The sequence below is a fragment of the Anneissia japonica genome, unplaced genomic scaffold (assembly GCF_011630105.1).
Source record: "Anneissia japonica isolate Jap-2015-1 unplaced genomic scaffold, ASM1163010v1 scaffold2707_len876726_cov182, whole genome shotgun sequence".
NCBI lineage: Eukaryota > Metazoa > Echinodermata > Crinoidea > Comatulida > Comatulidae > Anneissia > Anneissia japonica.
The window spans coordinates 624,682-651,368 of record NW_022723260.1 but is presented as its reverse complement, the minus strand read 5'-3'; the positions used below and the strand labels follow the sequence as shown (position 1 = coordinate 651,368).

At 33.3% G+C, this 26,687-nt stretch overlaps 3 protein-coding genes across 10 annotated transcripts in view; 1 reads left to right on the top strand and 2 right to left on the bottom strand.

Moving 5' to 3' along the window:
* Positions 1-259: 259 nt before the first annotated feature.
* LOC117112170 (chondroitin sulfate synthase 2-like) lies at positions 260-6,674 on the bottom strand. The gene is made up of 3 exons (XM_033255240.1): positions 5,804-6,674; positions 5,300-5,445; positions 260-4,866 (listed from the first exon to the last, which is right to left on the bottom strand). The coding sequence occupies exons 1-3, from the start codon at positions 6,507-6,509 to the stop codon at positions 3,430-3,432; spliced, it is 2,289 nt and encodes a 762-aa protein (XP_033111131.1). The 5' UTR covers positions 6,510-6,674; the 3' UTR covers positions 260-3,429.
* Positions 6,675-6,743: 69 nt separating this feature from the next.
* Positions 6,744-12,981, top strand: LOC117112171 (26S proteasome regulatory subunit 8). The gene is made up of 11 exons (XM_033255241.1): positions 6,744-6,832; positions 8,785-8,853; positions 9,162-9,231; positions 9,438-9,535; positions 9,782-9,907; positions 10,086-10,247; positions 10,646-10,809; positions 11,022-11,175; positions 11,421-11,630; positions 12,143-12,229; positions 12,375-12,981. The coding sequence occupies exons 1-11, from the start codon at positions 6,815-6,817 to the stop codon at positions 12,426-12,428; spliced, it is 1,212 nt and encodes a 403-aa protein (XP_033111132.1). The 5' UTR covers positions 6,744-6,814; the 3' UTR covers positions 12,429-12,981.
* A 3,289-nt stretch (positions 12,982-16,270) lies between these two features.
* Positions 16,271-26,687, bottom strand: part of LOC117112177 (ras-associated and pleckstrin homology domains-containing protein 1-like) — a 41,247-nt gene continuing 30,830 nt past the window's right edge. For 3 of the 8 annotated variants that reach the window (XM_033255249.1, XM_033255252.1, XM_033255253.1), the window contains exons 12-15: positions 26,135-26,282; positions 25,648-25,754; positions 25,092-25,136; positions 20,503-24,058 (exon numbers count right to left, since the gene is read on the bottom strand). In XM_033255249.1, coding sequence (XP_033111140.1) covers positions 22,298-24,058; positions 25,092-25,136; positions 25,648-25,754; positions 26,135-26,282 — 2,061 coding nt within the window. In that variant the 3' untranslated portion in view covers positions 20,503-22,297. Of the gene's footprint in view, positions 18,408-18,428; positions 18,825-20,502; positions 24,059-25,091; positions 25,137-25,647; positions 25,755-26,134; positions 26,283-26,687 lie in introns of those variants that run through there. The other 5 variants (XM_033255248.1, XM_033255250.1, XM_033255254.1 and 2 more) reach the window with 4 other exon arrangements.

Genomic DNA, 26,687 nt, shown 5'->3' with positions numbered 1-26,687 from the left:
CCAGGATTGATTGATTTGCTAAAAAGAAAATCTTATAAGGGGGCGCTTATTCAAATTAGAAGGGGGCGCTTATTCGCACGAGTACGGTATGTTAGGAGTGCTTCTTCAGAGGCTCAAGTTTAGTGTCATTTTGTATGAATAACGTACAGTGATGACATCAATTACACATAATATTATAACCTGTATATTATTATATTACAATATTCTATTTCATATTTCCTTTGAACTTTCACATAAGGACACAAACAAGATAATAAAATCTAATATAAATATAGTTTATTAGTCACTTGTTGCAACAGTAGACCCACAATAATACTATCATAATAACATAATACTATCTCTAGAATAAAATAAATCTTCGAAACTTCGAAAACAAATCACAAGTGTTGCAGTGCAAAGCAACATTTCTTATACCTGTACCTAGTGTCATGTCCTGGACCTACAGTACATAAGCATAACCCTTGACCCACATACACATGGCCTTTGACTCACTCAGCAATGACCTTGGACCTATGTACATGCCCTGTACCCACATGGCCATATATCTTACCCACATGGACATGTCCCTTGACCACATAGACATACTGCTTGACCCACATACTTTTGGCCCTGGACCTAGATGGACATGACAATTGGCCCACATACATGACCTTGGACCTAAATGAACATGACCCTTGACCTACATACACATAACCCTTGATTTACATACACATGACAATGGCAGTGAACCAAAATACATTTAACCCCAGACCTAAATAGCTATGACCTTTGACCCACAACCTGAACCTGCATCCATATTTTTTTTTCTGTCAGATTCAACAATTTTAATAAAACAGAGTGAGCACTGTCCAATTTCTAACAGACATAAAAAGGCAAGATTTGACTAGATAATATCTTTAAACAAGTTCCCACTCTCAAAGTCTGATCAAACTTTCTTCTTGTACCTTTCTTTGGGCGATCCTTAACATCAAGTTTAAGTGCTATTCTGGTTTGATAAGTGAAGGACGGAATAATGGCAATTCTACCAATGTAACTATCAGTGTTCAACAGCAATAGCAAAACTGTTATTGTCAGGGGAGCTCATAACTAACATTTTGAACACAAACACCTGTTCTGGTAATATGCCTATGAACACATACAAGCATCGGTGATATTTTTAATCACAAACCATACAATCACATTCCCTGCCCTTGAAACAAAATGGAAATATTAAATTATTTTTTTTTTACATAATTTGTTTCCATGTTTCTTCTATATTTATCTCCATCTTCCAAAGAGATCTCCTCTCCGATACTCAACTAACACAGACATTTCCCCAACAAATATTGACATTCACTGGTCTACAATTTGACCACAGTGCATTCACTGCCACAAAAGTGGTACAGTAACAATAAATACTAGATTAAGAGCGCTGTTGCCTATAAGTACACCAACCTCATTTCGAGGGCATTTAGTCTGAATGTGAAGATATAAAATATATAAATGGTCCAATGTTGTAAAACCCTATGCACACTACCATATTATATTTGAAAAAAAACATGTGACAGGCCTATATATGGTAATGATGACATCAGATCATGACCATATATATACATACACATCATGATTATATATGGGCATACATGGTTCATTGTCAAAGAAAATTTGATAGAGTAGACAGAGCTTATGTTATTATAAAATCTAAATACAGAAATCTAAATTCAAATTTAATGCCCTTTAGAGTAATGTAAGTACAATTTAACATTCAGAAATTATAAACACTCCTATTCAAGATGCCACTGTATACCAACGGTCGACTACTGTCAACTCGAGTAAATTAAGAATAGGCAAATACAGTTAATAAAGAAAACACACTCATACAAATATATCTCAAATGTTGGCTAAAATTGTGACAGTGAAATTGTCTAAACCTACAACAGTACAGTTCTAACATTCTTCTCATAATAAATAAATTGTGTTCATTATTGTTTTTCTATAAAAGCATTATTTATGGTAGCATTATTTTTAAAATACAAAATATACAGTAACAGGTACAGTACAGAGACAAATACTGAGTTGTAAATATTTAAGGCTGAGGCTTTGTCTCAGACTTGAGTTCAGACTATATCAAGTTAGATGATCAAGAAGTATGATACATGGTGATGTCATCATATCACATCCATATATGGGAAAGTCACTGGTATTTGTCACATAAAACTTTATAGTGTGGATTAAGCATAAGAAATATAATCTGTCTGACCTAGTAAATAAAAACATGTTTCTATTAATATTCTGTCCATACAATAATTTTCTGTGACAAATGCTAGTAAAGTAATCTGCATACAATACAATATTTAGCCTATGTGCATGATAGTGTCATATCTACTATGTGGACAAATATATTTGTCACAAGAGAACTGAATAGTTTGGACAAAGCATTTAATTGATAAGGTTAGCCTATTAAATATTAATTACTTTATCACCATATGTTATATTAACAAATTATCATTTTCAACAGCGTTTTATTAACTTTAACAAGCAAATAAATTAGCTTTGAAAAACAATGCAAATTATGTTACTGCATAAAGTGCAAGTCTTTTTTAGGATTTTTTTTAAAAACAAATCTGAATAGTGTGAAAAGCGCATTATTGGTAAGATCAGCCTATTAAATATTAATTACTTTATTGGCACATTACATTTACCAAATTATAATTTCCAACAGCTTTTTATTAACTTTAACAAGCAAATAAATTAGCTTTGACTAATGATGCCAGTCGTGTTCCTGCATAAGCTTTTTTTTTTTAAAATAAAACTACACAAAAATAAATAATAAATATAGACCTATCTATTAAGTGCATTTAAATTCTAACAAAGTGAAATATTTAGTGGTAAATATACAATAATTTATTGATATTTATATAAATAGGTAAAAGCCATTCAAATGTGAAATTCTTAATTCTGTATTAAATCAATCAAATGTCATACAAAATAGTCACCAAATAAGATTTACAGTCTAAATTCATATCAAATATTAGTGTACACAGTTGTATTTGTGCATAATATTAAGTTGGTTCAAATGATAATCAATATTGTATGCTATTCATAAAATAATAATAATGCATGATGAAATATTATAATTCATGCATTAGAGTAGACTCATTATATATAAGTAGCATTATAAATATAGGAGTAGCACCTTGACAAATCTATAAACATTATTTATCAAAAATATATTAAATGTTTAACAAAACATTGCAATCAATGAACAGAGACTGAGGATATGTATTCAGATTTTTTAAAGATATTAATTTTTAATTATTTTAATAAATTTTGAAGTAATCATCTTTTCAAACATTATACCTGTATTAGTACCTTGCTTCACACTAAATATTTTGTGACCTTTTTTGGTATTCTTTTTTTTAAATTGTTTTTTGGAACTTTATATAAAACCTATTGTAAATTTTGTTTCTCTTGTGCAAAAACCAACATGGCAAGTTGTTGCCTGGATGCCAAGCCATCCGCGCGACTCTCTAAGCACCTCTGGTAGTGGTCTTCACTGAGAGTTGGCTGACACATACGTTCATGGTATCGCTCTTTAAGAGATGGGTCTACAGCACGAAAAACATGCAACTTCGTAGCAAGGAACATTTCAAAGAGATCTGTGTCGGATTGGATGTGATCGGTGCTACTGCCTGGATGCTTCTCGTCCCAAATTTGACGTGCGTTTATGAAGTCGGAGTTGTAAAAACTTGCATGCTCGTAGAGAAGACTCTCAAAGCGTCCAACATTCTTTGAGATCTCAATTTTGTTTGGATTTGGCATATCTTTATAGATAATGTTGGTATCGTATTGTGAGAATGGAATTGGAAAGAACACCTGATAACCGAGGATAGAATTCATGCGAACACGATTAAGGTACTCTTGTGACAATTCAGCATTAACGGTGCTTAGGAAAAATAAAGTGTCTGGTGGATGCTTGCCGGATATAACATCCATTATAGCAATGGGGGATGGGATGGTGGTTTTGACGCTAATCCACGATATACGTGATCCTTGATACTTTTTCACGTAATGAGATACCAACTGCTTTATGTCAATGTATATATCATTTTGTGCCATGATGCGAGCTTCGGCGGGAGTGTAGATGAAAATGAGCATCAAGGCAGAATTATCGTGGGTTTCTAAGCACACAGATGCATAGGATTCGAGAAAAACTTTGAGCTGATCTCTATCGTTATTTGAGACTGGTATAATAATTGTCACTTGGTTGTACTCAGTCACGTACGGCATATTGATGATCTCAGCTTGTCCAAGAGGACGCAGGAGGTGAACTCGTTTCTGAACAGTTTGTCTATCAACAGTCTGTAACTGTAAATCTAATGTGTACTCCATTCCTCTTGTAGGATCAAACCTTCGATAACCATTCACTAATCTTCCTCCCGATGTAAACGTATCGCAGTAATCAGAATTCAGTTTGCTCATAGCCGTGCTTAAGATCTCGTCGATATCTTGCTTGTCGGGACCAACAAGCTGTGTTTTGGGGTTTATCTCTGACATGCCATAAATGTGTGTTGTTGTGAAATACTGCCAGCCAATCACATCAAACCTTGTAGTTGGGTTAAAAGGGCTGTTGAACCCTGTCGGCCAGGTCCAACCATTTTCTCCAGCTGGTGTGTCGGGAACAATTTTCTCAATCTCCCGCCGGATTTTTTCAATCTCAACTTCTGTCTCATTGATGGCCAACTCTGAAAAGAACTTGTGAAGTTGGTAGATAGATCTCCTCTCGTTGACATGATAAACTGTTACAGCCTGTCGCATGTGAACATCATTCATTTCTAGCTCTCCAAGTGATTTACCTTCATAGTTGTAACTGTTGTAAACTGAGCCCTTCAAAATGACAAAATGAAAAAAATAAAATAAATAAATTTTAGAAATTATAAAATATTATAACCAAAAACTATATATAATGCATTTAAGGTAATACAGTACTTCAGTATCATTATAATAAAACATTGAATGTAGGTACATACTGTACTACAAGTTAATTTTACTTTCAACAGCCGAAGGCCTGAACTACAGATATGTAGAGTATTAAGTTATAAACAATTAGAAACAGTAGTATGTTGGTTAAAACATTAATCAAAATTTTTTTTTTTATCTACAGTTTTCAACTGACTCAATTAGAGCATGAGACAAGAGTTTGATTCTATAACAAGTAAAAATAGTTAAATTCAGATATCACTTATACAAAATACAGTATTAAGCTTCTGTTTGATGAGACCACACATTAATGTAACATTGCTAACAGAAGATAATCTACCTCATAGATACTTGTACACTGTAAGTTGGCATGCTGGTGAACACAGCGACCAACTTCCATGTCAGGTAGACTACTAAAAGATGTCTTCATACAATCCTCAATATGCGCTCCAAATTTCTTCAACAAATTACGAGAAATAATATAACCTGAAAAGAGAAAAGTTGTTAAAGATAAAAGGGGCTTCCATTTACTATCAAAGTAGTGTCCAAGACAATAAAATGATTTTTTTTTAATACAAAGAACACAAGAGAACAGAATTCTAAGCATTTACTGTAACAGTTAACAACATTACAGTATATGTTTATGATTTTAATACTTAATTAATACTTTTCTCACAATTGTTTGTTATAAATAGTACACTAGTAGTATAATAATTTATTTGTTGTAGGGTATAGTATTCTGTCATTTAACTTCTGGAGAATTTACCTTTTGTTAGTTTGTTCAAAAATATCATGCATAAAAAAGTTTAGACCATATGGAAATATTTGGTGTTTAGTTAAATACCTGCTTCTTTTCTGCAATATGTGAAGCCCATATCAACTTCCCTTGTCGGTAGTCCCATGTACATATCATGTCCAATACTGATGTGATTAATAAAGTTCATTAATTTATCCCCATTCAGATAAACATCATCTTGTATCATCATGAACCAATCAAAATCGTTTGAATAATGCTCAAATATATAGTTCCATATTTCGAACGTATGCATGATTGGTTGGTCTACTGAAAAAGGCACAATGTGCATTCCAGTTGGAGGCGAATCCACCTGAGTTTTTGTAAAGAATATTATTTTAGGCACCAAGTGTCCTAGAGTTTTATTGATCGCAACAGCCATTGAGTCAAGATCCATGCTGTGACATACAGCAACAGCAATAAATATTTTATCTTTTATCTGAAGCTCCGGGGCAACGTATCTGAATCGAAGAAGGTTGCTACGTTCAACTGTTTTCTTTTCGGGTGGATTGTGAGCCGTCATCAAAACTGGCTGAAATTCTTCATCATCCATCGGGTTTCCATTTCCATCGAAACCGTACAGAGAGTATGTCTTCCTACTTGATCCTAGGCCTTTGTGGGTCAACCTCTCTACACCACAACTTGAATTCATCAAAGGAGAGCAGAGGAAACTGAGTGCCACCCCAACACTAGCACCAATGAATATCGAAATGACAGGTCGCCACTTCCTCATTGTACGGTTAATTGTTGATGCCATTGTTAGTATTTACTAAGCTAAACAATACAACTATAATATTCTTTAAAAGGATATTCGTCGTTTTATGTAGATTCTTCCTATAATATACATTTTCGCGTGTAATTTGTCAAGAAATGTAGCTCAAAAAACAACAATGACTTCTTTATTATTTGCCAACTGTACGACGAGTCCCTCTATCAGGTCAGTTTTCACAGTTTATTATTGCCTTAGTCTCTAAATAAGACGTTTATTAACAAGGTCGCTTTAGAAGACAAAAACGTGGATTGGAGACTACGTGTATCCCACCATGCTTAGCAAATACAAAGATGGCGACTATTACTGAGGTAAGCACTTTTTTTTTGCTTAGTAGGCCTAGGCTACGCCACCATTTACATGGAAATGCTGATCTTAATCGTTATTATTCTGTAAACAAGAAAGTCTGCGTAGGCTCTAATCAATTATTAAATTGAATTTAGGAAAAGACAGTTTATAAAGACAGAACTCTCCAGCGCTCTAGGCCCTAGGCCTAGTTAGTAGTAGTAGTAGTAAAGTAGGCCTAGCTAGGGCCAGGCCTAGGCCTTAGCCGGTCCCTTAGCCTAGCCTAGGCTAGCCTAGCCGTGCGTGGCCTAGGCCTATACCGCGCCCAGGCGGGCCCCCTAGGCCTAGGCTAGCTAGATAAGTAGGCAGGCAGGGACTCCTATAATAGCCTAGGCCTCCTACCTAGGCCTAGAACAACTCCCTGCCACCCTACTACACTACTACAGTACTATTCTAGACTAGGGTAGGCTAGGGCCTACTACTGACTGTAAAGTCGAAGTAGGCGGGAAGAAGGATGCTTACCGACAAGCAGAGTTTAACCAGGGCTTGGGCCTATCTTTTTTGGGCTTGGCTAGGCTAGGGATGCGGCCGACATACAGTTGTTGCTGCTCGATGTGGTGAGTGATCAGCAATAGTGTAAATACTATTTAACCTGAAGTAGTCGCAGACTGTATAATATTATAATAAAAGGCCTGCGCTGGGAATATATCTTCCACATGAAAATTTGGCCTAGAAATCTGTCCACGCATTTTATTGGGCTGTGACCAAACCTTAATATAGGCCTATCCAAACAATGCAATTATGCAGTAATTACGATTCCGCACACCTATTTTCCTAATTTTTGAGATATTGTCTGTGCAATTCAAAAACTTCACAGTATGGAAGTAGTCGGTGAGGCAGCCTAGCCTAGACCTAGCTAGCTAGAAAGAAATGTATTTTAAGGCCTAGTGTATTAATATTTTATTATTAATAAAAAATTAAATTATTAAATATAAACTAGAAATTGCAAATTGCAAGTGAAGTGCTGCGAAGTACAACTGCATATAAATGTTCTTCAAACAAAATTATTCATGCGAGTCAAGTGAAAATAACGAATAATAAAAATATAACAAATAATATGAGACACGACCCATTGTCTATATTAGAACAGCGTTGGTACCATGTGCAATAGTGTTTTGCTGCAGTGACATCTCGCTGCTGGCAACTCGCTGCTGCTGACGAATCGATCTGCGCATGTGTATAAAATGGTATTTATTTCCGAAAACACTGTGTATGCCCGTCTACAACAAGCGTCGCCTAAATGTAATAATTAGCATGTTGAAATAGGCTAGTAAATAAGTTTGTAAATAATATTGGCCTCAAAATATTGTGGCTGAGACATGGGCCGATTAAACAAAGAAATAGGAAACCTAGAAATATAGTAAAAACGCTGAATAGTAATACTCCAGCGTCGCGACATGCGGACGTTGGTACGAGTAGGTTAGTCTACAAACGTCGCCTAAAGTAATTGATTTTACCGGCAGAACGAAAGAAGGAAACTCAGCTTTTCAGTTGTCTTAGGCCTCGTTTTTTGACAAACAATGACCTTTCAGAGGTCAAATTGCTGTCAAGAATATAAATTGGCTGCTTCGCAGCAATAATTAATAATTAATCTATTTTTGGTTTAAATCGGCCAGGTTACTCCACTAAGGTCCTAATGACCTGCATGCTCCAACCCTAATTAATCTATGCATCATGTCATGGGGTATGGAGATGTTATTACTCTGCTAAAGCTCCTAATAACCCATGCATAACAACCCTAAAACAAATTTGAAATAGCTACAATCAACAATGCTCATGTCTGCTTTTTGTTATTCAAATTCAGAATTTTTTTTTTTTATTTATTTCCTTCTTGAACCCAGAACCCTGGGAATTAGAAAGCAAGATACAGTATGTGTGGTTTGATTGTTTAAAAAATTGATTTTTTTTTTTTTTTCAGATGGAGGTCGATACGAACAAAGGTACAGGGATACGCCAGTATTACATGACAAAAATAGAGGAATTACAGGTGAGGTTCTATTAAATTTAGTGCTTATTACTCCCTGATTTATGTATACTCAGAATGCTATTACTATCTGTAGTTAATACTGAAAATTTATTTATTTTTATACTTGCTTAATCCTCTTCGTCTCGAGCGGGACATAAGGCGTCAACGATCTGCTTCCATCTGGAGCGATCTTTCACTAAATGTTCTGCCTCTATCCATGTCATACCCATCTCCATCAGCCCGGCCATCATTTATTTTTATAGTAGTGATTTAACAAATATATGGATCAAAACATCTGTTACTGGAATATATGTTTTTTTTTTTCACAGCTTGTAGTAAATGATAAAACTCAAAATTTAAGAAGACTTGAAGCACAAAGAAATGAGTTAAATTCAAAAGGTAAAGTGTCCAGTCACTGACAAAATAACTAGAATATATTGACATTTGATTAATTTCAGTTCATACCACTATAAATCATTCAAGAGGGTTACCCATCAATTTCGATCTGGGGCCCACATATATACAATGGTGTAACTTGAGTACAGAAGAACATATATTTGTAAAATTTACATAAGAATTGATTGTCTTCATAACTTTCTTTATAGTACGCATGTTAAGAGAGGAACTGCAGTTACTGCAAGAACAAGGATCATATGTAGGTGAAGTTGTGAAACCAATGGACAAGAAAAAGGTGCTTGTTAAGGTGGGTTATTTTCTCTGTAAAATTGAGATTTTGTTTTGAAAATTTTTAAGCGATTCTTATTATTAAGAACTACTGTACCATTAACTTCACCAAATAGATAAGCATTTTGTATGTATTTATATTTTTATTGATATTCCAGTTATTTGCTTTGGACTAATTGTTTTGAGTTTTGAGACACCGATTTTGACAGTGAATAAGTTCACTTTTCGGGATTCTTTCTCAACAATGTTTTTTTTTTTTTTAAAGGTACACCCAGAAGGAAAGTTTGTTGTGGATATTGACAAATCTATTGATATAGGAGATGTTACACCAAACTCAAGAGTAGCACTCCGTAATGATAGTTACACACTTCACAAGATACTTCCAAACAAGGTAAAAGAATTGGTGCTCTATAACTTAACTTAAAGAAGATTTATAACCAAAAGGCTATTTATAAAAAAGTATTTATGCCACTTAACTGTGTCATCACCTGATAAATTTGGTGGGATGTTTCATGTTATTTTAAAATGCAATCATCGCTTACTTTATCGTTGTGATACTTTATTCACAGGTTGATCCACTGGTTAGTTTGATGATGGTTGAGAAAGTTCCAGATTCAACATATGAGATGGTTGGTGGCCTTGACAAACAGATCAAAGAAATTAAAGAGGTCATTGAACTCCCTGTCAAACATCCTGAGCTCTTTGATGCATTGGGAATTGCTCAACCTAAGGTAATTATCTTGTCATCATCATCATTTTAATGACAGTGCCATCATCCTTATTAGCATTATCTCCAACATCATCCACATAATTATCATAATCCTTTTAGCATTATCATCATATTAATCATTATCAATATTAAGCTTTTACTACATTGTAAAACTGTGACGAAAAATTATATGCCCATATTTGGGTGTAATATGATATTATGTCCATATATGGGATGACACCGAATTGTCACACAATTTGATGGTGAGGCCAGAGCTCTAAATATTTTGCCAGTGTTAAACTCAGCAGAAATTTTCCTCTGTTGTTGTCTTCATCTTACAATTCCTGCAGTTTGCTTTCAAATGAAGTTTTACCATGAGGAATATTAATATTCATTCTTCCAATGTATTTATATTTGTAGGGGGTTCTGTTATATGGACCACCAGGGACTGGCAAAACTCTACTTGCCCGTGCAGTTGCCCATCACACAGAATGCACATTCATCCGTGTCTCTGGCTCCGAACTTGTACAGAAATTTATAGGCGAAGGTTCTCGAATGGTGCGAGAATTGTTTGTAATGGCAAGGTAGGAGTTTTGATTATATCAGGTGGCAAAAATTTTGTGTTTTGAAATTTAATGTTTTTTGTAATAACTTTACAGTGTGTTTATAAATTAACATGACAATACTGTAGATTCCACCACTGCTAATCCATATACAGCATTTAGGTAGTTCTTATACAATTTTCTACTTTAGTAGTGAAATGTTTACTATTGATTTTTCTGAACATTTTACTTAGGGAACATGCACCTTCTATCATCTTCATGGATGAAATTGATTCGATTGGTTCATCCCGTATCGAGGGAAGTTCAGGTGGTGATAGTGAAGTTCAACGTACAATGTTGGAACTCCTTAATCAGCTAGATGGCTTTGAAGCTACAGTCAACATTAAGGTATGGTCTTAAATGGTTTATATCAGGGGTTATGTTATTGTTGCCAATCACAGGAAATGCCAGCAGTTTTTTTTTTTGGCAACAATAAAAAATATAGTTTAATTAACGAAGGGATTACAACTTACTTATATAGGCCATTACACAATTGCCCTAATCTTCTTTGCAGAAACTAATGCAATCAGGAACACAAGAAAAAAATAAATAGTAATTTCAAGTACCTTAGTAAAGTTGTGATTTTTTATCAGGTAATTATGGCTACAAATAGGATTGACATTTTGGATTCGGCATTGCTGCGACCGGGACGTATCGACAGAAAGATTGAATTCCCTCCACCAAATGAAGAAGCTCGTTCAGACATCTTAAAGATTCACTCGCGCAAAATGAATTTGACTCGTGGTATTAATCTGCGCAAGATTGCTGAAACAATGCCAGGAGCTTCAGGCGCTGAAGTTAAGGTAATCAAACCATTAAGTTAATTTCTTGTTCTTAAACAAGGTAATCGTTTTTCAATTAGTTTTTAATTTGCTAATAGTTTGAGTGGAATCACAAATTATTGTATTCACTATAAATTTTGACTTTGTTTTCTGGACTTTCTACGGGCTTTAACTTAATTTAGTCAAGAGCATATCCACTCTGTGTGTTGAGTTCAAATCTTGTTTTTTGTCAAAAATATTTTGTGGAGAATGTTTCGAAATTTGTCTCCTACTATAAATTATCATATCTTCGACATGTAATCCAGTTTTAACAATTTTGTCATCAATTATTAGCGCTAGATTACAAAGATTTGATAATTTTATTTTAATTTTTTAGACAAGCCTGTTTTTGACAGAATGGGTCACAAATGATTGTATTATCATCTCTACACTTGTGTTTACAGCGCATAGAGACTTTTTGTATTTTGCGCTGTATAAATTTAAAACCATTAACCATTATTAAATGATTAAGGCTCTGGTCACGTTTCCAACAGGGGGTGTGTACCGAAGCAGGAATGTATGCATTACGTGAACGACGTGTACATGTCACTCAGGAGGATTTTGAACTTGCTGTAGCCAAGGTATATATTAAATCATTCTCAATTGCTATAACTAATTGCCATCTACTTATTCTTATAAATTTGAGTGTATAATTTCATCAGATATTTTGTGGCCAACAAAACAGGCAATGTTTTTTTAAACGTTTACCTTCATTCTTATTTTTAGGTGATGCTGAAGGATTCTGAGAAGAATATGTCTATCAAGAAATTCTGGAAATAATTGTGCTCAAGCCGTTCTAGTACCATAGCAATGTGATGCCTTAAGGTGTGTTTGCATTGGATTAAAATTGGCCAAACTAAGCATATACCTGTTTACTTTGACAAAAAAGCCCATTGTGTATAATCTGGGTAACATTCTCCTTGATGAGTGGCAAGTTTAAGCGAGTAAACATTGCCCAGGACAAATAATCAAGCTGTATTCCCCAAATAGAAATGTCCAATGCAAACAGCGCAACTCATGTATCACAGAACCTTTCAGCTATTAAAACTGAAAATGCGCAAAATCTTACTACAGTATCTTGAACTGCCTCTGTATTCAAAACTGAAAGTGAGAATAGTTGAATGATTTCACCAAGGTAGATTTGCCCCTCATGCAAATACAGCTTAAGTAAATATATAGTTTTTCGCTGAAAAAAATTATGCTTTTGTTTGTTTAAGTTGATGATCATTCAGAAACTGAATTTTTCTATTTTGATCACTCTGTTTACTGGCATACTGATATTTCACCATTACTAAATGGAATTTGTAACAAGAAAATAAAAAGCTATTAAGTATTTCTTTGAGTGGTACTTTTGGTTGTAGTATGATTCATAAGAGCATATTATAAGTCTTATGAATTCTAGAGGGCCAACTCACATGCATTCAATTCATTGAAATGTGTGACAAGAAGGGACAGAAGAAAGGGATTGTTGGATGGGTGGCTATGTTGTGGTAAAGAGAAAGGCACAAAATTGCATTGAATGGAGGGTACTATGAACTAACTCACTCATACAGGGACATGCTACAATAAGCAAAATACTGATCTAGTTCAAAAACAGTGGTACTCTTGCTTTCTTCATAACATACTATGGCAAATAATATCCACACATATAGGCAACAGCAACATACTAGCCATCCAATGGGCCAATCAATGGTTTGCAGCATCTTAGGACTAAGAAATGCTTGCACCTACTGAAGGGCATGAAACAATTTACAGCCATCAACAATGGGCGAGTGTGGGAATTATGGAATCAAGTTTTGTTTTGGTCTGAAGTAACCACTAAAAACTTGTATTTGCAAGAATAATGATGATTTCTAAAGGGAATTTGTCAGATATACTGAAAAATCCGCAGTCGGGCATTAACTGTCTGATTGTTATCTGTCATCAGATTGGTACCATACTGTATCAACAACATGTGATGTATCAGAAAATATGAAGCTTACCATCCCAAAAACAGCGTTCACTATCGCAGATTGTTAAACCGAGTAATTGGCTGAAGAATGTGGCTGTATTGTATTAGTAGTGCACAAAGAAGTCGTAATACTTTGGCAATAATAGTAAGTTAGTTGACTGCAGTAAATAACCCATCATTTTAAAGCTTATAATGTGGAGAATAAGATTTTTTTTTTTTAAGTCAATTTTCTTGTTGGTCCCTGATGCTGGTTTTGGCAATAATCTGCACAATGTCTGAAGAAACATTTTTGAATCTGACAAACAAAAATAATATTTAAAATCTTAAGACAATTAAAAATGGTTACTGTACTCAAAATGATGATGCAGAAACACATTATGTAACTTCATTTAATATTTATTTAATATAAAATTTACAGAAATCTGTTCCCATTGAACTAGCAACTTAGTATACAAGGAATTCAACTAGAGCACCTTACTGTATAAACAGAGCTTGAGACTGTCAGTATCTTTAACTTCATGTTCTGACACTGCAAAACTAACCCTTAATGGAAAAAAACTTATATATAAACGGACATTTATCAATACCTGATTAACTGCAGTATTACAATAATAAATAATATAACAGTGATCCAAATTGAGTATCAAATTATCTAACATAAATACTATAATAGGTGTCTATTTCTTGCAGTACACTGCTACATAATTTCTCGATTTGATACTGTAGGTAAAAATGGCAGATTGGTCCACAAAACAACCATGTAAAATGGAACTATGAAACACAGTACATATATGTAAACACTGTAAACAATCATCTGCAGCCATAATGTACCTAACATTTAATTATATAAAACCTCAAAATCCATGCATACAGCAAACCATAGACATTATGCAATGAAAGTTTAAATACAGAGAATGTTTAGAAGCTAAATCTACCAACCTCTTTTAGATTAAGATTCAGACTTTAAGAATGTATTGTTCCTTAAAAAAAAGAACAAAAATTCATAAAATATTAATACTTGAAACAACTTGCTCATTTTTAAATAACATAAAAATTATAAAGTATATCATTTTTATCATTATCTAGTGTAAATATCAGGGTAAACCTTTTTATATACACCAATTTTTCTATGCTCCACTTGATAATTCCTTTCATCAAAATAAGCAAGTTAATTTCACAATTATCTTTAGGGGACAATATGCCTTTAACATAGAAATTAATATCTGTCAGTGTAGAGTTAAACTAGAGATTTCTCACTCATTGTACACTGAGCTACCAGGTGTAGCCAGAATAATACTTGACTATTTTCCTGTCTGATAGATTATTTTTCCTGGCATAACGTGAAAACAAATCTTTAGTCCAGATGGCATTAAGAAACTGTCTATTGTATGATAGATTCATCTATCTGTCAGTCTGTTGACCTGCTATATAATTAAACAGGCATTACATTGGAATGTGTAGCACAGAGTACAGAACAGAGGATACATTTATATTAAGTAGAGTGAACAAGACACATAGAATTTAGATAATTTGATTATTGTGGATTGGAAATATTGCCAGTTGTGGGGAGGTTGGAATTTGTGTTTAGAGCTTCAAAGTTTTTGTATGGCCTACAATCTCTTGCAGTATCACAATGCAACATATGCATCCCACAAACATGCACCTATGGAGTCTACATGTTCATGATACAACCATGGAGGTTTTATTAATAATACAATATAAATATTCAGTATGGGGAAAAATCAAACTTTGTTCCAGAAGTGTACTCATTCCTTCTACAGATAATATATAAACTATAAAAACACAAAACCATTTAAAACCATACTGATCACCATTATCATCTGTACTTCAGCCTATGGTTACAAATTGTTACAACTTCAGCTGCGTAACATTATAAACTTATATTAATAGTCAGACCTCTGTGCTAAAAGGTTTTTGCAACTTTAGCTGCATCACCTTTTGTAAAAGGGATCCACCAATGCTGAGACATATGGCAAGCCTTGGCAAACTCTTAGAAAAACAGCCTCTTACCCCCACCCACAGCACCTTAAGAAGGTTTACCAGCCCATCTCCACTTGGGAACCAATACACCCCAGCATTGATGTACTGTTTTCTGTAATACAGTAGAGGTATTACCTAAGATGATATGTTCTACAACATTGATTTAGTAATAAAAACAATATGAAATGTATATAAATGGCAATACATATTTAATGTTTCATATAAAAAATGTTAAAAATAAATTCACTATAAAGTGCATGCTTCAATACCTATGAGCTTTATTTTTTATAAAGATATATTAAACACACTGGTATCTGTGTACTAAGACAGACATTCTTTAAAAAAAAAAACAATACAATATTCACACAATTTTTAATTCAATATTTTAAAAATGATATAGTAAATTACAAAGTAGATGCAATTTCTTTTTATAGTTAAAAAAACATATCCAAAATATCTCAACACCACCACCTAAAATCAAATGCTCTTCAGGGGCGGATCTAGGATTTAGGGTCAATAGGTCCTCCCCTGGGAAAACTTTGATTCCTAGATGACCGGAAATGAGCTTTCCCGACTTCTGAGGAGTCTTTTAATTAATGACCTTTAAGTTCTTCAAAATTCAAGTTTTTCCCCCTCTTGAGGTCAGGTAATTTTATCTCATTCTTTAAGCCTATCATAGAGGAAAAAAATCAAAGACAGGCAATATATTATTATATTCCAACAACATTGAGTAGTTAGATATGTAGTCTTTCTTCCATGGATCGATGAACCGATAGGCCTGAAGAACGCACTTTCTTACATAAAGTATTACAACGGCGAACCAAAAACAGTGTGTATAATTTATTTAATTGAAAACTAGTTTGGCTAATCCTAGTTTGTATGATCTTCCAACCTATACTTAGGTAGGTTAGCATGCCATTTGTAAGCCAGGACCCAGTTGTATTTTGTTACGTTTCTTCACAGAGGGGGGTTCGTCCGAACCTCTTGAACCCCCCTCCCCCTGGATCCGCCACTGCTCTTTTGGATAAATCGATGATGGTTATTTAATTTGAATTTAAAGATTATACAATACAAAGAAAAGATAATACTGATAGTGTTTAAACGATTAATCTACTTCTGAAAAAATAAATATAGTCTTTTGAAAGTACTTATTTAGGAGATTATAATAATAATAATAATAATAATAATAATAATAATAATGATAACATGACAGCCTCAATTAAAACCATGTAGAAAAGGCCAATATACTTCTTCTTATGGCCAACTCTTACACTCATGCATATAATTATATAATGAGTCACATGCTACAGAGCAGCATTTTGTAAAAGGATGAATTATTTTAGTGTGCACCAAGAAATTTAAAAAAAAAGTCAATGTAACACTGGCTTTTATTTCTTACATAACAGAATTTGTTAGAAGGAAATTCCCTTTAAGACTTCTTAATGAAAAATGTAAAACAAGAGGAAAAATGTAAATACACATGATTGACCTCATGACATTAGGGTAAAAATATTTCACACAAAAATTGAAATTATTATAATTAATAAAACTTCCATCAAACAATCAATCAATTCAGATTTTGAAAATAGCATCATTAATTTTCACAAACCTATATACATAAACTGATGCTGTGAGATTTGATGGATCTAAGGTAAAATATCTACATGCATTTACATAACATTCTTGTTTATCCAATCATGGCAGAGATAATTTCATGATTCTATATCAGATATTAAACATAATTTGTGAATTATGTTTTCAGTAAAAGTAACCTGGCTTAATTACTGTAATCAATTAATTTGTTTAACATCAATGTAATAAAATTCTACAGATGTTTTTATAAAAAAAAATATGGCTAGAGAAAACAAAAATAAAGACACCAATAAAGATGAAGATGATAATGATTATGAAGACGATGATAATGAAGATGACAGAAATGATGACAATCAGTGAAGATGATGATGAATTCAATAATTTAAAAGGAAGATGAGATGAAAAGTAAAGATGATAATTATAATAACACTTGTTGATGAAAATGATAATGCTGATGGTGATAATGAAAATGATTAGGATAACATAGATAATAATAATAATTGTTGACTTATATAGCGCATATTGTAGAGACCTCAATGTGCTAAGCATTTTTACCCCCGGTCATTGAATCGAGCACATATGGAACACATACTCAGGTTCCTTGCAGCTGTAATCAGCACATGCTTCTGTTTGAACCTACCAGTATCCAATTATACTCCTGGGTGGAGAGAGACAACCGTAGGTAAAATGCCATGCCCAAGGAAACAAGCGACTTGCACAGCGTGACCTTCGAACTCCTGACCTCAACGTTGGGAGTCCAAGCCACAAGTGATGCGCCAACCGCTTCTACAGATGATAATGATAACAATAGAAGCGATGATGATGATGATTATATAATGACAATGATCATAATGATGACAATGTTAAGTGAATATGACACTGATGATGACAATGACAATAAAATTATCTATAATGTTTGTGGTTAAGAATTAAAAGTGATGTTGACTATAAACCCTGTCCCATTTACAAATGCCATTTAGCAGTGGATTATGCCAACTGCTTCCTTAATATTACACACAGAGAACAAGCATCAAATAAATATTAATTGTTATATTATTAGCAAGCTAAATGACACAGCAAAACCTTTGATCAAGAAATCATATCTTGGCTGAGAGGGCATCAAACTTGAGGGCATTTCCATAGTAACAGGGATCCTCTCAATCTCATACGGTTGTTGTTAAGCATGCATTGTTCAAGATCAGCTGTTTTCATATCTGTTTAAAACAAGGGGAAAAATAACAAAACATAAAAAAAAACTAAGGTAAAAATGAAAAGAAAAATTCTAGCATTCTAATGAAAATGAATATTCTCTTGCACACAATTAAAACAAAAATTCTAAAAATCCTATTTTTTTTTCTACTGTGAAGTTAGTGTGCATGACAGCGAAAAACACTGAATTCTTTTAATTGAAAACAGTGAAAAATGGAGAATAAAATCTGAAACACTACAATTAAAAATCTAGAGAGTATTTATTTTGACCAGAACCACTACAGTGATATGAGTACAACTACTGTACAATCATGCAATGTGTTTTTTTTTTTTAATACTCTACTGGAGATGTATATGTTAGTAAGCAAATTATGACGGGGGAAAAAAAAATACTGTATACCTACGACACCAACAAGTCATTCCTGCGAATATTGGAAGCAACACTTAGTCATACAGCAAATAACGCTTGTTATCATTCATGAATGCCGGAAGCAGCCAGACAATAACATCGCAAAAAAATGCTGCAAGAACATGCTGATGAATGCTGGTCAAATATCAGTCAATCACCTCTTGTTAATACACATTACCATGGGTTAGACCTACATAGCGAATCAAATTAGTTTCTTTTTCGTTTCCGAGCAAATTTCACTACAGGACGTACACACACATACGCATGCTTAGCGGAAAAGTTCAAAAGTTAGTAAAGTATAAGCTAATTAATGAAAATTAATGCAAAAAAAATATGTTATTAGATGAGAGAAAATTTGACACATAAGTAACAAGAATTCTGTACACCTCAAGTATTGTATTGTCCCCAGATACGCTTTTAATGTTGATTTCATTTAGATAAAAGGTTAGTGTGTTCGCTTATCTACGCTTACATATTCTGTTTGCTTTTAATTGCTTAAGGTTACTGAGAACTAACTGCAGTATCATAGTTAAGATATTAAAAATGTACTGCATGTGGTAACACTTGAAAAATGCTTAAAAATTCAATTTAAAACATTGAACTGCTTATCAAGTAAGTCATTAACTTTCAATGAGACAACACATGCAAGCATGTTTTTTCGCAGATCGACAGGCTTTTTACTTGGGATGCTTATAATTGATTACCAGGCAAATTTAAGGTATATGTAACAGTATAAGAATGGTATAATTTATAAATATATTAAATGCCATGGAAACTATTTTCTAATTCTATTTTTTGATTGAAAGCTGATTTAAAATAATAAAAAGTAAGCAATGAATATTTTGAATTATAATTTTTAAGTTTGAAAGCTCTACACAAACAGCATATTTTTAAGGTGCGAAACTGGTGTGAGTTGAACCCTTGTCACAGACACTAAGCTTAACATTATACAGTAGTCAAATAAATCAATTAAAGGTATTGAAGACAGACTTTCACAGAAAAAAGGAAAAACGTAATATTGCAAAACGTTACCACACTTTGTTGAATATTAAAAAAAAAAAAAAGAAATTGCGAGTAAAAATTAGTAACAAAAAATAACAGGTCATTGACTGGTAGGGTATTATTAACATAATTTTCCTGTTAGGAAAAAAAAAATCTTAATTATTTACGAATGTCTTTTGTAATCATTCATTTTTATGCACTTGCATTTAGATTCCCTACAAGAAGAATCAACATTTCCAACCATTTTTTTTAATGTAAAAAGCAATAGATTGTATCTGTAAAATAGTATTAATCATTAGTAGCATAGCATTTTATCACACAGTGTGTCCAAAATTAACATTTCTGTCATTAAATATAATTATCCTAAAGTTCTGGAAACACTGTAAAGTACAATGTGACAAATCTTTGTTTTGGCCATATATAGGCATGATGATGTCATACCACAGGTATTTGACACATCAAATTGGATAGTGTAGACTGGTATAGACCAAGCTTTAAAATACCAAAATGAAAAAAAAAAAAACATGTTTAATTTTTAAATCTCTTGGTTAATTTTTGAGAAGAAGGATGAGACTTCAATATTCATACAGAGTCATATATACCTTAGCTATGTAGGTACACAAAATATTGCTTATCAGGATGTTTCCATTTTTGCAGGATTTTCTTTGTAGTGTGATTTTATATATATATATTTAAATGTATAATTTATATATTAATTTGGTTATAATTATAATTAAAATCAACCTGCAAGTATTTAAATTCAATCGAATAGTTGTGATTCAATAACACTGTTACTGACTTCTTTGTATAATCCAACTATAAATATATCTATAAAGAAAATAATATTAACAACATAAATAATAAAAGCAATAAAAATTATTTTAGTTATTCATTCCTTGACTACCACATTTCGTCAAATAAACATGTAATTTTCTGCTTATTAAACAACAAATAAAATGCATATTTTTAAATGATATATACTCGCCCTCTTTGTACATAGTGGTACCATGGAGGGATATATTTCCTTCCTGGTGGTACACACACATGTTAGTGTTTAACTTGTCCACTTAATGTACCTTGGGACACGCATACACGCAGGATGTGTAACACGCCCAGTTATTGTAAATTCGGCTACAGACAGTATATCATATTCCACACATCCACTTTAACATATTCATACATATATCTTTTAAAAAAGATAATATACTATACCATGCATTTTATTCCACAAATTTCATGCACTGGTTACAACTATCTAACAAAACATTGTTATCAAGATGCTCTAGTTATATATTTTGGTTATACTGTATAAAATATCTCTACAAAATTTAATACATTACACATTTTAATTACATTATAGACAATTATCAAAATAGAAGCTTAAGATCTTTTAGATCAGATTTTGGCACAAATTCTGGAATTGCAAAAAATTTTAAGCAGATTTTAAATTTGGCAAAAAATGTTAGATTGCAAAGATATGAAAGCATTCCCCCTTTAATCGCTAAACATATCAGAATGGTGTTTATATAGTCAAGTGCTTGTTTTCTAGCACTATAAAAAGGTTTGGTTCACTCCTCTTTATGACCATGTTTCAGTTCAAAATTGCGATGTATGGAGCTGGTCAATACCATTTTTTTAGCACTTCTCTCCAGATAAAACTTAAGAAAAGCATTCAGATAGAATGTTGATACAATAAAACAGCTTGCATACAAACATCTGATATATTACTAATCATTATTAATTCACTTTTTCTCTCAGCATTCAATTCAATAAAAAAAGTTTTTTGGAAAAAGGATCTATTTACATATTTACAGTAACTTAATCCTGTTAAGCATTCTATCTTAGAATCCAATATGATACAAATATATTTCAGATATATGCTGATTCATCTATGTAATATTAATTGCTATAAAAAACCTCTATACTGAATCACAGATCTGTAGACTATCTGTGGGCCAATCAATGAAAGTTATACTTTCTAAACTTATTATTATGTTCTCCTATTCATTTGCAATTTTTTGTTAAAAAATCATTCATTATTGTTTCTTGTATAATGTTATTGCCATATCATGGTGCAGCCGTTTTTAAATTTCAACTGTTTTCACAAATTCTTCAACTTATTTACACACTTTAGAATTGTAGTTGTCACTTAGATTTTACCAATCCATATTGAAACAATCACAAAATTACTGAAATAAAACACATTATTTGAGCTAAAGTTCCATGAAAAGTTTGCTTACTTTTGTTAGTTGAAATATTAATCTAAGTAAAAAGGCTTTTGACCAGATTTTAGTATGTGCTCAAATGACTAATGATAATGAATGAATGATATCTGAGACTAAAAACATAGAATGAAGGTTTATGCCAATGGAATGCTCTCCAGCAACTTACTGGAAACTACTGTTAGCATGTTAACAAAATAAAATGTAAAATTGAATGAAAGTTTTATGACTATTTTCTAAGTAGTTAACTACAGGAGACAATCTATTTTAATCTTTGTGGATGGGAAGGGAAAACTGTAGGAGTACCAGCTGTGGACAAACGAGTAGATTCACTTCGCCTTGGGGGTAATGGTTTAGACTTTCTTGTTACTACTGCTGGTTTGCCTTGGGTAGGTTGGTGTGGTATTTGATTGTCAGTACCTTGTAATGAATTGTTAAGTTGTTCTAGGAACGGGGCATGTGTAATGCGTAGGGAGCCGCCTTTTAATGGTTTTGGTGATGTAACTGGTGGAGTTGCCTTTAAAGGAATTTGGGGTGGTGACGGTGTAGGGCATGGTTTTGGTGGTGATGGCGGTCTTCCTTTTTTTGATTGGGATGGTTTCGGTTGAGTTGTTGGTGGTGGTAGTGGTGTAGATACAGGAGATATCGTCTTGCTTGGTTTAGGAGATACTGGTAAAGTGTTTGGGTTATTTGGTAATAAACCATTATGTGGCTGATAATTAGTGCCTTTGCTTGGTTTTTGACTTACTAACGGAGGCTCTCTACTCGTGGGACTTGGGCATGAAGTCATAGTGGGAAATCTTGAATTTTGAAATGTAATGTCATCAACTGGTTCAGGTGGAGGAGGTGGCAATGATGGTGTTGAAATAAGAAGATTTTCTTGTGATAAACTTTGCAGAAGTGATGGTGGGGGTGGTGGAAAGTCATACATGGGGGATGCAGAACGAGTTGATGAAAGATTTGACATGGACGGCGGATTGGCTGGAGGATCAGGTAGTTGTACTGAAGGATTTGGTGGGGCTGGTGGGGGACTTGGAGGAGGTTTATTTTGTGGGGAAGGAGGTTTATTTTGAGGCAATGGAGGTTTCTTTTGTGGTGAAGGAGGTTTCTTTTTAGGGGAAGGAGGTTCCTTTTGTTGAGAAGGAGATTTTGGTGATGTTGAAGTTTGTGACATGGGGAGCTCAGGTGCTGGTTGCATTGGGACAACTGTCTTTAGAGAAGTGACCTTGGGTGGGAGAGGGTGAGTTGATTGTTTTGGAGGTTGAAAAGGCAGGACAGAAACTGATGAAGACACTGTTGACGGACCAGAATAATTTTCTTGATTTAGCTTTTTTGGAGGGAGGGAAGTGGACATTGTTGGCTTAGGTACTGGTACGGGTATCTGTTCATGTTCAGAATGAAATGCATGGGATGAGGTGTTAGTACTAGTTTCTGCTGCTACAGACGTCTGTAACCAAGGTGGTGTGTACACCGTGTTAGCTAGTGGAAGACTAGGTCGTCTGTCATGTGGACTAGTGAAGCTTTGGTTAGTTGATGAACGGGACATTTTCAATGAGCTACGCTGTGAGTTTGCAGTAATATTAGGTGAGTTAGGTAGCTCTACTCCACTAGCTGATTTACGATGCGCTGCTCGGGCGGTATGGGGTGATGTTATCTCTTCAGTGGATTCTTTAAACTGTACTCGTTTTGTTTCGCTTGAACTACGACTTTCACTAAAAGATGAGCTTCGGTTTGAGTATGTGCTAAGCCGAGTGCTGTCCATGCGTCTAGGGGGTACAGGAGCGGATTTGTTTTGTCCATGGAGAGGCTGGTTGTTTAAGTCTGCAGGTGTGTTCGACTTAGCTACATTTTGCGAAGAGGCACTTACATTAGAAGGTGGTTGTATATCCTGGAGGTTCAGGTCAAGTTCCATATCCCGTTCGAGCTGCAGAAGCTGTTGCTGGACATCAAAGTCAAACGTTTCACCATTTGACTTCACCACCTTTGGTGTCACCAGAGGTGGTCTTGTATGCCCTTTATCATCCTGTCAAAATGTGATCAAAAATATCAAATTAGATATTGCAGCAAGTTTACCTGATTTCTGGTAGCAGTTAAACAATTTCAGTTATATTGTAACAAAATATTTCTTGCAAGAGTCAAATTAAATGGCTAAATTTAAAATGTTGACTGCCACAGGAATTTGCAAGGCAGGTACAAATTATATCGTAGGACAAATATTTGCCTATATTTGAGTGTGATAACAACTGACAGATGAGAGCTTGTTACGCTGACTGGGCTAGCAGTATATTTAAGTTACACAATAAAGACAATTTTTTGGAATGAATAATAATTCAATGGACTTCATCAATCATTGTTTGATTTTCAGTTTCGAATGTACAAAGTAAATACATTTTTTTAAATGAATGATCATTAAATAAATTTCACTGCTTGTTGTTCGATCTTTAGTTTCAAATGTACCAAATTAAAAGTAAATACACTTTTGAATGAATAAAAATTAATCAAATAATCTTTGGGGTTCATTGTTGGATCTTCAGTTTTTGTTTGATTTTCTGTTTCAAGTTTACAAATTAAGAGTAAATAAACTTTTAATGAACAATAATTAATTAGACTTCATGTTTCATTGTTTATTCTTCAGTATTAAGTGTACAAATTCTAGTTTTCATTGTGAGTTTGTGTCTTTGTTCTCTATCCATGTGTAATCTAAATGTGTAATCTGTTAATAAGAAAGTATAATACATACTCCAAGTATTGAAATACACGCCATCGTGTTAATGTTCTATAATCTGTTAATGTTCTATAATTCTAAAGAAAAGGATCTCTTGTCCCGTCTCCAGTACATTTTTTATTCTTGATAAGGAAAATCTTATTGACATATATTCTTTATTTTTTTTACTGATGAAACTGCCAAGATTGAATAATATTATTTGTTTCAATTTGCCTCTTGTATATTTACTTGTTTTTGTTTCAGGTTACTCTTTGCAAGTGGCAAGTTTCTGCTTTGAATGAGAATATAATAATTATAAATTAATAATAACTTATAATTTTCTTTTGCTTACCTCTTCTGTAGACATATTCATGGAATTCCTTGATATTCTCTTTGTCTGTAAAGAAAGATTTCATGTGAATGAAAATTAACAGAACCAATTTTAAAATTTAAGGGAACAATATGTTTTTTTTCACACAAATACAATCATCTTGATGGACTTCCAAAAGAGACAATACTCTATTTTTCGAAAAGAGAAAATACATTTTTTCTTTTCAAACTAACTTTGCAATACAAATGTAAAATTTTGGTTCAGAATTGGCGCTCTTTGGTTACAATAGTCACAATACCTTCTTTAAACACAATTTATATTTTCTTATGATGCAATACAAATGCATACAATGTGGTTTGAAATGGGAGAACTGTGTTTGAATCCCAATGGAATGTTTTTCTAAAAAAACAATTAGTGTCTTTAGTATGTTGAAATACTCAATTATATTATTTTTATGATAATACTTTTTAATCATATCGTTATTAATTATATGTCATTTCTATTACATGGTTGAACAAGTATTATCTTCATTTATATTAAACTATAAATGTAAATAATTATGAATTAGTTAAACAACCTCTTCCACTTCTTTGCCTTTCTTCCATGCTTGAGAGAAGATATCTCCCATTTGAGATCGTCGATTAATTCTTGATTGGATTCCAGATCCTCCAGAAGAGGCAGAGCCTATCAAAACAAATCAAAATTAATCATTCATAACATTGAAAATAATACAGTAATCTTAAACAAAGATTAAGAAGTTAATATAATTAAATGCAATGCATCATCAAAAGTGAACACATTATCATCAGATAATAATTCATTTAATTAATTGATAAATAAATTTAATATTATTTTAATTCTTTCTCATCAACCAGTAACTACCAACTTACAGAGTGGTAAAGTCACCATATGCAACATCACTGTATGCAGGACAGATTACAGTGCTTTTGGCCTATTGACTGAATGGGTTAGGTGGAGTTAGGAGGTAAAAAGTAGTTTAGAGTGACCTTAGGCAAAAGGTGCTTAATACAAGAGTTGGTTCATTAGTACAGTTGTGATTTTACCTTGAGAGCTGACAGTGGCAATTGATTGGTCGCTTGATAAGCTGGATGTATCACCAAGACTCGTCTCGGAAGCTGTGTCCTGATTTTTCATGAATTTATGCATATCTCGCTGACTCTCTTCAAAGTTTTTCAGTAAGTTTTTTCCATACTACAAATAAATTATATATAATTGTAATTATGTATAATTGTAAATATATCTTAATTACATTTTATACATAAAATACACGGCACCACGAGATATGACCAATGGAATGATGCAGCATTTTTTAGGAGGTAGTACACCTCTTTGTCTACAAACATTTTGCGTAGATTCGTGAGGGTGCACTTCAACCCTTACATAAGGATAGGCTAATTTGAGTTTTAGTATGTAAAATATACACTTTGATAATCAAATGATTGAGTTCTAGGTTAACATCCTCTCACAATGAAGCACTTTTCTCAAGACATCACCGCTAAGCCTCCCTAGCATCACTTCTAATCTGTGACAAGTAACTTGCCTTTATATGAACATTATTTTTTTGAAATTAATATCAATATTATCTGAATAATTATT